This window comes from Pyxicephalus adspersus, chromosome 1 (genome assembly GCF_032062135.1).
Source record: "Pyxicephalus adspersus chromosome 1, UCB_Pads_2.0, whole genome shotgun sequence".
In the NCBI taxonomy this organism is placed as follows: domain Eukaryota; kingdom Metazoa; phylum Chordata; class Amphibia; order Anura; family Pyxicephalidae; genus Pyxicephalus; species Pyxicephalus adspersus.
Genome location: NC_092858.1, coordinates 92962787 through 92974881, shown reverse-complemented (window position 1 = coordinate 92974881; position 12095 = coordinate 92962787). Strand labels below are relative to the sequence as shown.

The 12095-nt window shown below is 34.4% G+C and overlaps 1 protein-coding gene across 1 annotated transcript in view; it reads right to left on the bottom strand.

Annotated features, from left to right (window-relative positions):
* Window positions 1-4329: 4329 nt before the first annotated feature.
* RUNX3 (RUNX family transcription factor 3) overlaps window positions 4330-12095 on the bottom strand; it is an 87498-nt gene continuing 79732 nt past the window's right edge. The window contains exon 7 of the mRNA XM_072419174.1: window positions 4330-9846. Coding sequence (XP_072275275.1) covers window positions 9329-9846 — 518 coding nt within the window. The 3' untranslated portion in view covers window positions 4330-9328. The remainder of the gene's footprint in view (window positions 9847-12095) is intronic.

The following is a 12095-nucleotide window of genomic DNA, read 5'->3' as shown; positions in this document are numbered from 1 at the left end:
ATATGAGGATTCCATAAACAATATTTTTTTCAGAAAGGATATTTCTTTCTGGATTTGCACAACACTTTATGTGAATGGGCTTGATTCAAGCAGTGATTAGTATTACATTGTACCTTAATACTTGACACTTGCTCTGGCCTTGTATATTAATACATTTTACCAGGTTTAAGAGTTAACAAAAATGTGTTGTTTTGCTTGCCACACACAGTCCTGTTTTCTTTGTGGTGATCTGAGTTTTCTTTACTTGTCCTAAACATATAATTGATTACACTCCAACATATTAATCTAATTCAGTGTACCAAACTCTCAAGCAACTTGCCTCATACAGTTTACAAGGTATTAGATAAACCATGTTTTGACTTACAATATCCAACTCAGCAGGATTTGACCTCTAATGTCTATTTCAGTATTTTGTTATTCTCATTGTGCATATTTATAACCACTTTCAGGGCCTGTTTCAACTTTCCTAATTAAAACCATAAATATTTCCCATCCTTTAATGGCATCCAAAAGACATCAGTTAATGAGAATAATTGTTTTCAATGCATTCCACTTTTTATGCTTTGAAGTTCAGCAAGTCTCTGTCTCTTTAGTACAGCAGAAGGATGTCATTTCTATCATTTCAAGTCTCTAGATCAGTTCAAGAAGAATTATGTGGGGATTAGCAGTAAATATCCTTTATAGTTTATGTCTTTATAATCTATACTGAAAAGTGAAAATAAGCATTTCTGGGAATCTCACCCAATGATATATTCTTGAGCCTGTGGCTTAGTTTATATCTACACTACATATACACTGCCCTTTGCATGTGATCTATTATTTTATAAGTTGTGTTGATCATAGGCATTTTAGTGCTTTTTGTTTTCCTCATCATTGGCATGTTGCATAATAATATCTTACAAACTATTACATTTATTTTAACAAATTCCAATTGCAAAAACAATACAAATACTACAGTTATAGTTAAATGCTTGGGGTTAAAGAAACAGCATGTGTTCTGATTTGTATATTTCTGCTATTTTAAATTTTTAAAATGTTTAACATTTCAACAATATAATGTGCCAGTGCAAAAAACATCAAATGTCAAGCTAAAACATGATTGGGTATTATCTGTAAAGGGTCCTTTACCTAAATTCACAAAGGTAAGTTAACATTTTCTTTCTTGAAAACTTACTTTGAAAATATACCATGCTCTACACATTTAGTAATTAGACAAAGTGTGTCCACTAAAATATAAAACAAAACGAGTACCCTGATTTTGTGTACTCTTTTGTTATAGATTTTTGTTATAAAAGTTTAATCTTCATGCATCAATTAATTTTGTTTTATCTGTCAAAATTATGGAAAAAGCAATCAAATTAAAGGATAACAATACTTTTTAAAGAGTTTCAGCCAACTACCTTATACTTGCCCCTATCATCTTCTACATTTTGTCCAGTACATATCTCAAATATCAGTATGTTGGTCATGGGCTATATTCGCTCTTGCAGCTTATCAGTCCAAAGTGAGCTGGAGGACTGTGTGGCATACATAGTTTCTAATGCAGAACTTGTCTAATTTAAAGTCTGGGGGAAGAGCACAGAAGTAGGTTTGAAGCCAGCACCTCCAGACACAAGGGTTGTCAGTGCATGTGAGGTATGTACTGGGTGATGGGTGGGCAGCTGGTCCAACTGGTATCCTATTGTTATCCTTACAATGACCTTATCTGTAGGATATAAACTTACAAGCATTGTAATATATATATATAAAATGAATATAAATATATATATAAGGTATTGCTTGACATTGTATGCCAAAAACATTGATTTAAATAAGTGATGTTACTTCTAACAAAAAATAACATGGACCCTGTTGGTGGCAGCCTTTGAATGAAATTGCATGTGCTAATCTGTATTTCTCCTGTTGATTCATTTATATTCTCTTCCGTTTCCTTCGCCTTCCAGGTTTTTACTGGACTCCACTGCTTCCTTCATATGGGTTCCAGATGCCCTATGGTGGAGCAGCACTTATACATGAATGACTTTGCAACTTGGCCTGAAATATATCCATGCTTTGCCTCTGATTGATATTGTTCCTGATATAATTATCTCTAATATGCCATAAATAACTAAAAATAAGCCTTGTTTTTCTTTTGTAACACTGTTAATTATAGCGTTGCAGAGGACAACATGTGGATAGCCATCAGACAGCAGATTTGTAAGTGTACTGCAGATGTATAAATGGACTAGAAGATAAAATAGACTTTGAAGCTGAACCAAGAAAGCAGAGAAAGTATTTCAACTTTGTTTTCATAAATTCTTATATATGTATGTGTTCTTTTTTATCTTATATACATTTCTGTTATGCAAACATGACAACTTTTAATATAAAACAATAGGTTATTCTTTTCATTGATAAACTACAGTTAGTTGTGACCCTTGATTGTTAGTTGTGCTGTCACATGATTGGCCATTTTTAGCTACCTAAATTTTCACAACATATGAATTTGAACCACCAAATCACATTTTGTGAATGAAACCCATCTTGTACAGAACATGATTCCACAACAACCAATAAAATAATATCTGAAGAGAATCAAAGTATACTGTTGCTGTAACATCCTTAACACTATGGGCACTTGCAGATTTTGACAGCTGAGAGATCTTCGGAAAAAGAAAGCATTAGAACAGATTTAAAGCGGATCCAAACTCAAAGTTTTTACTCTACATAAAAGAGTATATAACCCTTTTATATGAAGTAAAAATATATATTTTTTTTAAACTGCTACGGCAATCAAGACAGAATGAGAGCTCTATACCTTCCAGGATACCTACGTCACACATACCCGGAGGCTCCTGGATGCTCATTCTACACGTACCCTACATTAAGCATGCACAGAAGGAGCATTTTTCTACACTGAGGGGAAACAGATGCCGATCTTACACATGCACAGTGAGATCGGCTCTCTTTTGTTCCCTTTTACAGCAGGCTACGTCACCCGATCTTGTACATGCGCAGTGTGAGATCAGGTGACGTTGCCAGAAGAAGGCTGAAGATGGTAGCAGCCGGCACTGGGACGAAGCAGAATTCAAGGAGGGCACAGGACCCGAATGAGGTCTTGTCCAGCGCCATTAAGATCGCTTTTATGACCATGCCCAATGTTTTCTACAAGAAACCAGGGTTATTGGGATAAAAAACCATAAGCGTGTTCACCTGGGTAAAATGAGTGTTTAAATTTATATTGAAACGGAATAGGATCAGACATGCACATCTGATTGTGTTTTCTTGTCTGTGGTTAGTTATAGCCAGCTAAAGAGTCAGTTTACCAACATAAATTTTTATTTATTGCTATTGTTTGCCCCAAATTGATTTTAAAATGTGTATAGCTTATATATGAGGAATTAATATGATATTGCCTTTAAAAGTTTTAGAAAGCCTCAGTTTTAAAAAATTATCTTACAAATCGATGTTTTATCTCCAAATCAAATGATTTTTGTTTGCTGTGAAATTGTAGGAAATGTTAAACGTGTGATAATCTTTATCCAGCTTCTACGCTATCTATACTTGCAATCTACTAAAATTGACAGTCAATGTACATCCTTCAGAACTATGTTCCTGCAATATGCAATAATTCTTGTGTTCAGTTTGATACAATATATAATCAAAATATAGTTTGATGCTCCCTTCCAACCTTGAGTATTGCACTGGGCTGAAAGTAAATGTAAGCCAAATCACTAAAATGTCATATAAGCTTTAAAAAGGTCAATTATGTAAATGTAATTTACATGTTTAAACATACCAGTGATCCTGTCCTTGTTTACATACTTCTGGGTATAGAGTGTCAATGACCTGCCCCTACTCTTGCCTTGTCACGTGGCTGTGCTCATATTCATAGTACATACATGTTCTGCCATTGTCACCATTAGAAAACATGTCCATAAAATGCCATTTAGCCATTAATGAATGCAGATAGGAAGAAGCTACAAAAAAAAAAAACACATTTGTGTGCTGCAGCGCTATTTACCCTAATGCAAAGAAAATGTAACTTCCACAAATGTGTTGCAGTATTGTGTTTTGTAGGATTTTACATCCGAAAAAATGATTCACAATTCGTCCGCTTCTGTGCTTTGACTGCCTATTTTAGGTAAGTGGACTTTCAATGGAACAGATGCATGTAAATGGAACAGTGTTGGAAAAGGGGCATTGGACTAATCCCAATTGGGGATTGGAAAACAACAGTGAAAATAAAAAAATGTTTATTTTCTAAGCTTCCTATATATTCTTTTTTTCAATTGAAGAGAACCATTCGGTCTGCATGTGAGCAGTATAGTAAGAAAAGTTTCAAATGTATTCGCTTTAACATCACATTTATTTCACATACAATAACTCTTTACATTTCTTTTAGCATTTATTAACTAACAAACAATATTTACATTGCTTTATGTTTAAAGCTGAGACAACACCTGCATTGTGATTTCATATAAAGAAATGTACATCATTAGGATTTCCTGGTGATTCGATTTGTACCTTGGAATTATTTGATACACCCTAAACCTGAAGATATAGCTTTATCAATTTGCAAAACAATTTTCTTATAAATACAGAAGTTACAGAAAAAATAACTGTCATTAATTGTAATTATATTATGGTAAAACATGTAGTATAATAGACCCAACTAGTCTTACAGTTACAAAATTATTGTAAGACTTACATATTCTGATTTGTATTAACAAACCACTTGATCAGTTTGAAATCCCAAATGAAGTTTTTTTTAGGTGTTAATTTTTTTTGTTTTTGTCATGAACATTTAAAGAAGTGAATAGAAAGTGGGCATAATAAATTACATAGGGTGTCAGTTTAGATTTTATTTTCTTCTCATTGGCTTGTGGCCAAGCAAAACAAAAAGAGCCAAGAACTGTGAAAGTTGGTGTTTGAGTGTTTGTTGGTTGGTTGTGTAGGTTTTTGTATTGCTGAAATAAATTTAAAGCCTGAATGTATCTACCCTATTACACTGAAAATACAAAGCAAGAATTAAACTAAAATATGGTCAGTTGGGTACCAAACCACCAAACCAATATGGTCAGTTGTCTCCCTGTGCCAGAGTGTCCACATAGTCTCGCAGTATTTGGATTAAATGACACACGTGCTTAGACAGGAGTAAGTAAACGCGGGTAATCATGTTTTGTAGCACATTTATTTGTTTCAAAATGTATTAGTCTTGTTGTTATAAGCAGTAACTATTAATCTGAAACAAAAGCAACAAGAAAAATTCTATGCTAAAGTGAAATCATTAATACTGTATTGCTTGCTTTCTAAAGCTTGTTGTGTGCAAATCCCTCTTCTTCTATTCACCATATCAAAATTCCATAGCAGGTTTGATTGGTCAGTGTGCTAAAATAATTCTACAGAATGTAAAAATATTTCTTTTCATTATGCATTGAGTCCACAGTGGGTGTGTATGGGAATACCTCTCCCGCATTACAAAAAGGTAAGAAAAAGGAGTTCCCAGATCACCACATTAACACATGGGAATGAGCTGGAATGGTGTACTCCAGTCTATTTCTGGATAAAAACAAATTGATACCCTGAGTAGGTAGGCCGTATTCTCTATATGCATTTAAAAGCTTTACTGTACAGTTTGAGTTAAAAAAAATACTTTAGAAGCAACCATATTTTAACACAAATAAACCATAGCTAGGGCTTGGTCTGCCTTGCTAACAGCAGCTTACATGTACATTCTGCTACTACTATGTTGCAGTTGTAATCTACAACTTCCATGAAGTTTTTAGTTTCTCCTGGACTGCTTATCCAATATTATCTATAGCTGTGCTTGCAATAGGTGGGCAGCCTGAGGCAATTTCACCCAGTTAGATGAAGACATTATACGGTACTATGGATAGAGAATGTAGACACTATGCACAGCCCTCTTTAGTAAGAATTACAATTTTTTGGTAACAAGGCAGACCCCAATGCTTCCTTAAACCATTTGTGCAAAAAAAAAAACAGTTGCTCTAAAAAAACGCCAAAAATTTGTGCTGGAAATGATAAATGTTATATTCACATATAAATGGTATATAGACACCAGTCAATCATATTTATTTACTCTTTCTTAACAACATTTAATATATGCAAGATAATAATTTTAACACCAAATAAATAAACTGCATGTAAATATATAATGCATATGATTGTCCCTGCATTTTATGAAGCAATATGAAATTAATTTTAAAAATAGTATTTCCTATATACAAATGCATAAATTAAAAAATATCCATTCCATTTGTTTTAAAATAATGCATATTTAAAATAAGCAGAAATAGTGCAAAGCAAATACTATTATTAATATATTCTTCAGAAAACCATTTTTAGCATGCCTACTTTGAAATAAAGTAAGTCATACAGAGATAGTAAAACAGTGCTTGTATCAAGCTCAATAATAGCTACAGTATTATACAAATAGAAAAAAAGACAATAAATTTATTACAGTGTATTGACACATCTGATTTACACAATATACACAAATATTAATAGGTTTAGACTAGACCACATTTGTGTTGATAATTAAAACATCTTGTATAAAAATAAGAGGACATGTCTGTTTTGCTCCATTCATTTTCTCACACCCACTAAGAGAAAAGTCAGCTGAAAAATCATTTTTGTGGTGTCCCTTAAGGGTTTAGTCTCTTTAAGATGGTCATCCTCCTGCTTTGTATATCCCTCAGGCTCCTTTCATACCTGTGGCTGCAAACCATGCTTGAAGCAAACTACTGCTAAGCACCCACGGGTGGCAAACTGCGCCACAGGTTAAACCGTTTGCACGTCTTGTTCTCAGTGGTTGTGGTTTGATTCTACCTCCAGAGGAGAAAAAGCAACTGCACAGCCAGAAGTTTTATATCGCTCCAGAAACCTTGCTGCACATCCATATGCTTGCACAAAGTGGTTCCCAACTGCTCCTATACAGTTGAATAGGAGCAGGGTTGAGAAGGAAGTACAATGTTGTACCTGACCACCAAGTCTAAAATTGGCCTTTGTGACTTTTATAATGCCATGATGTTATTCTTCCAGCTGAATTTTACATGAAGCCAAAAAAGTAATCCAATGGCAAAAGTAAGAAAATGGAATTCATTTAATAAGGGGTTAAGAATTTTCAGACAACAAATTGTATAAAGTTTCACTTCCATTATGCAATCATTCACGTTAAATAAGTAAACAGGGATTCATTTTTCACATGATTGGCCAATTAAAGTGAATGTTTACACAATTTATTGAGTGAACATTCTCAACCAAATTACCCCCTGTGTCACCATAGCCATGTAGAAACTTTGCTGCAGCAGACCTGACATTATAAGCAATAATTGATAATTCAGCTTACCAGCATCAACTCATAAATGATACATTGTTTTTGGTCGCTTTTACCTACTAAGGTATAAAAGACAAGATTGCTTAGAGTTTCCATTATGTCAGTTAGGAAACACATTATTGTTACAGTGTGCAGAATTTTATGACTCCTTTTTAAAAGAATCTATTTTTTTTCACCAAAAAACAATACATTTTTCAATGCAATAATAATGCAATATAAGGAGAATAATATAAGAATTAAGAATAACAAAAATGCATTGTAACAAATTGTCTTACAATATGGAAATTTGTAAAAAAAAATAATACTTTGCACAGTAGTAACCATAATTATTTGACTTTTTAGGACATACACTATTTTACCTTTCCTGCATTTTATCATATTATCTAATTTTATTTGTGCTGAAAATGGCAGCTACAACTACACAATAATGCCCTTTTTAAGATAATTTCCTTATTATTATGCAAAAGAACTGATTGTATCCATTGATAATAATTGATGTATTGATTAAAATTGATTTGTAATAGTTGCCTTTTGCAATACTTTACAGGGACAAGGAAGTGCAGAAAAGTGCCCTATTGATATGGTCAGCTACCAAATTATTTGTATGGGTTCAGCCAGTCTTGTGATACACAAACATCTACTATGTTCAGCCTGCAGAGTGACCGCTAATTATGCCTAAATTCTGCCCCCTTTTATATGACCTGCCTGCTCATTTCAAGTGCAATGTGCAATGTGTAGAATAATATAAAGACAGATCTTTTCTGGACAGGTATACCGGTAGTTATTTTTAATTTATTCTAACAAACCTGGGAGAGTATTAGATACTAAAGACTCTTTGGTGGCAATTGAAAGTAAAAATTTGGAGGGACGGGTGAGTAATACCTGTGTTCCTTTCCAGGCATTGCATTGCTTCTTTTGATGGATCAAGTGAGACCTAGTACTATTGAAGTATATCTTAAGATAAACCTTACTAGGGGTAGGGTTAAAATTGTTGTCAGTTTTTTTTTATTGGCATCTATGTTTTATCAGCCTTCCCATCATTTCCTGTCTTGGAGACTTGGAAGGGAGAAAATATACATTAATAAAGATTGTCACAGGGCAATTGAAAGATTTCCCATGTCTGTGCTAGTGGCAATACAAAATGTTGGATTTCCACTCTTTTTGTTTCCTGATGATTAGGACAATTAAAGCAACACAGAGCAATAAAAAATCTGACAGTGAATCTAACCCCTCACTGCTCTATCCAAATATAAAACAAGTAAAATTTTAAGTAATGGATAGGTAAAAAAACATATAAAACTACAGCTCCAATATACTCCATGCATTATATTAGTGGTTCTGAACCCAGGATACACAAATTCCTGGTGGTACCATAGGTAGTGCTTCCAACATGGCATATCATTAAAACACTACTTAGTTTGCAAAATCAGTTAACAAGTACAAGGGTGATAATATGATTGAAGGACTGTGTACATTATGGACATGGTCTTGTGTAAGTGCAAAGCTTGCTTTGGTCATGAGGTGGTTAAAGTGACCTGGCATCAAATATATATTTTCATGATGTTCCTGCATGCCAAATAATGTGCCATTTAATTTCCTCTGACAATGGCTATACAAGTACTTTAATGCATGATACACTGCAGTTTTGAGTTTAAAAGATTTCCATAGTTGGGAAATAACAAACAATTATACACTGTAAATATTTTTAAACAAAAACCTGAAAATATTGTGAAAAAAGAGGTTTTTCCTGCCCTATACTAAAAAACTGTTATCATCTTGATGAGTGATGTGGTCTTCAGTTTCGAGATGAAAATGCTTAGTTAGTCATGATACTTCTACACTATACATCTGAATGAACACCTGCACATACAGTGATAGTTCCTAATACATTTATATCTCTCTGAATAGACAGTATGTACCAACAAGTGATTATAATTGTATCTGCTCCATTCCAGTAGCTTCAGGTGTCCTAATATTTTCTAGCTATACTTAGTATGGTCTCCAGACAGGCTCATCCATTCTCCCGCTGCTGGCCAAAGTTGTGGGAGAATTGCTATGGCTTCCATCTGCATCTACTCCATCACTCTGGTTGGCCAGGTTGTGATTCATCAAGTTGTTTCCAGCTGCCACACTAGTGCAAGAAGAAAGCATTCGTGAAGGAGAGCGTTCTCCTGCAACCATGGAGAAATGGTATGATCCAGAAGATGTGCCATAGTATAAATGGTAAGGAGAAGCATTGGCTTGGAATGGTCCACTTTGATTTTGAGATGAGCCAGGATATGGCGGAGGAAGGTAAGTGGGATGGAAACGTGTGGTGGTAGGCATACCTGTCACACTGATGCCTCCTATTCCAGTTGTAGAGGGAGAAGCAGTGTAGGAAAATGCAGAAGACATGGCTCCAGGATAGTGCACTCGAGCATCGGAGAATCTTGTCTCTGAGAGAGATGGCAAAGTAGAAAAAGAGCGATCAAATGGCCGTGGATCTGAGAAAGGGCTTAGATCTGTTGCTGCAGTTAAGAGAAAAAAGCTTTGTTAGTTCTAAAAAGGTTAAAATCCAACTATATATTCAAGATAAATTCCACCAAAACAGCTAAACAGACAGCTAAATTACGTATATGAGAACTGTTTACCCTCCAAAGAATTGGTATTTCTGAGATTTGCACAGCACTAGAACAAAACCTAACACTTTCTTGAAGGAGACCAGATATTTCACTACAGCAGTTTACTCTTATATTACTCATATATTTGTCATTCTACTCTCTCTTTCAGGATGTACCTGGTGAGCAAAAAATCACAGTAGCACATTTTGCCTGGCTCTTCGTCTTGCTTTTTCATTTCCTAGTTTGGGCTCTTCTTTGTAGTGAGTAAAATAAGGAATTTACTCTCACTTTAATGATATGTCCTTTCAATTCCAGTTATGGGTTTATGCAAGAAGTCAAGGGAAATCTAAACGTAATCAGAAACAAGCTTTCCCACTTTACCTAAATTTAAAAAAGAAATGTTTGTCTGTAGTTCCACTTTAATTATCTTTGGCTCTAATCTATCTAGGCCAGTTTAACAACTGTAATTAGCTGTCTTTATGTGAATTCCACAATAAAAAAACAATGTTTAATTTGCTGTCTGAATCCTAACTAACCATTCCATATTATGTATTATAATATTCTAATGATAACAAAAATGCTTGTAAAACATGTAGACAGCAGCAGTAGTCAACTGAACAGATAAAGTGAATGAAGTCAAAAAATCAACTGTCACCAAGATAGCTTAATACTATTGTAATTTCACAGATATATTGATGTAATGTGTCATGTGTACTTCTTCAGATGTGGGAAAATCTACACAAATCCCTCATTGATAAGAAGGGAATTTCAGCTACCACTCCATGTAATGGATTAAAAGGTTAACCTAAAGATGCCTCTTAAATTGTATAGCATAACTGCTTACTTTATTGCGTGCATCCCCATGTCACACATAATCCAAAGAATTTATACATGGGGTGAGCTGACTTGAAAATTCTGTTGTTAGATACTACACTTTATATGTCTGCCTATACTGTGTGTAATATGAACCTATGTGTGTGTATATATATATATATATATATATATATATATATATATATATGACTTTGTAAGTTGGGATTTCTACACATAATATGTTGTCCACTCTTAAATTGTCCTATGTAGTACAGCCAACTGGCTAAAGTGTTGAAGTGCACTTTGACTTTGCCAACCAAAATATTTCAAGGATATGTTTATTTTCTTCTCAAAATCACACCAGCTGCTTCACCAAGTGAATGAGCCCATTTATCCCTAAGAATTTGGCCATTGTAAGTTTGAGCCCAGGGACTGGGAGCTTCCAAATCTGACCTGATATATCTACGGAAATGTCAATGTTTTGGATTGGGAAAGCGGCGAGGTGTGGTATGTATATAAATTAGAAGCCATGCAGAGGTCAGAACTGCTGATTAGTTGTGTCCGTGTTCCTGGTTTGTGGTGTCATTCCTTGCTTTGCTAATATTCTGTTTTTTTTAGAACCTCTAGCATTTCTGCCAAGCAAAAGACTGTCTTGCCCATTATTTAAGTTAATTATTGATAGGAAGTCTGTAAAGTGAAAAGAGACAGTGATGTCCATACAGAAAGGTCTTCTGCTATGCAGGTGCACAGAGACCCGATGGTCTAGTAACATTATAGGTATCTTATCTAGATATAATGTATTTTTCATTATTTTAAAGCAAGTTTTGAAAATAGAGGGAGATTTAAATTTACTCAAGGCAAAAGCAAAGGTTAGATACCATCAAATGCAAACAAGGATTCTCAGAGCACAAAATGCCCAGCCTATAATAATTTGGAGCAGGTTTGTGCATGGCGGGTGAGTTATTTGTGATGCCAGCTAGTGTTTTAAAGCAAAAGGTGAAAGTCTCCTAGCTATAGAATAAATAGAGTAATTGTTAATGAGCCTTGGATATTCCAATAAAGAACAAAGACAAATGCAGAATGCATTTTATTAATGGAGTGAATCTTCTGATGGATGTTGATGGATTTCTGATCATTTGTTGCTTTGTGTCATGTACAGGCATGTACAGTATAAATATGCAATTTCAAATGATGGTGCACCAACAGCAATGATTGCTTTTGAATTAAAAGCAGAGTTGTAATCCTGTAGGCTGTGTCTTAGAGTATAGTGCATTAAAAATGTAGTGGAAGGCATCACTGTGATCATTGTCAGTGCTGATTCTATAATTTCAATATTAATTAAT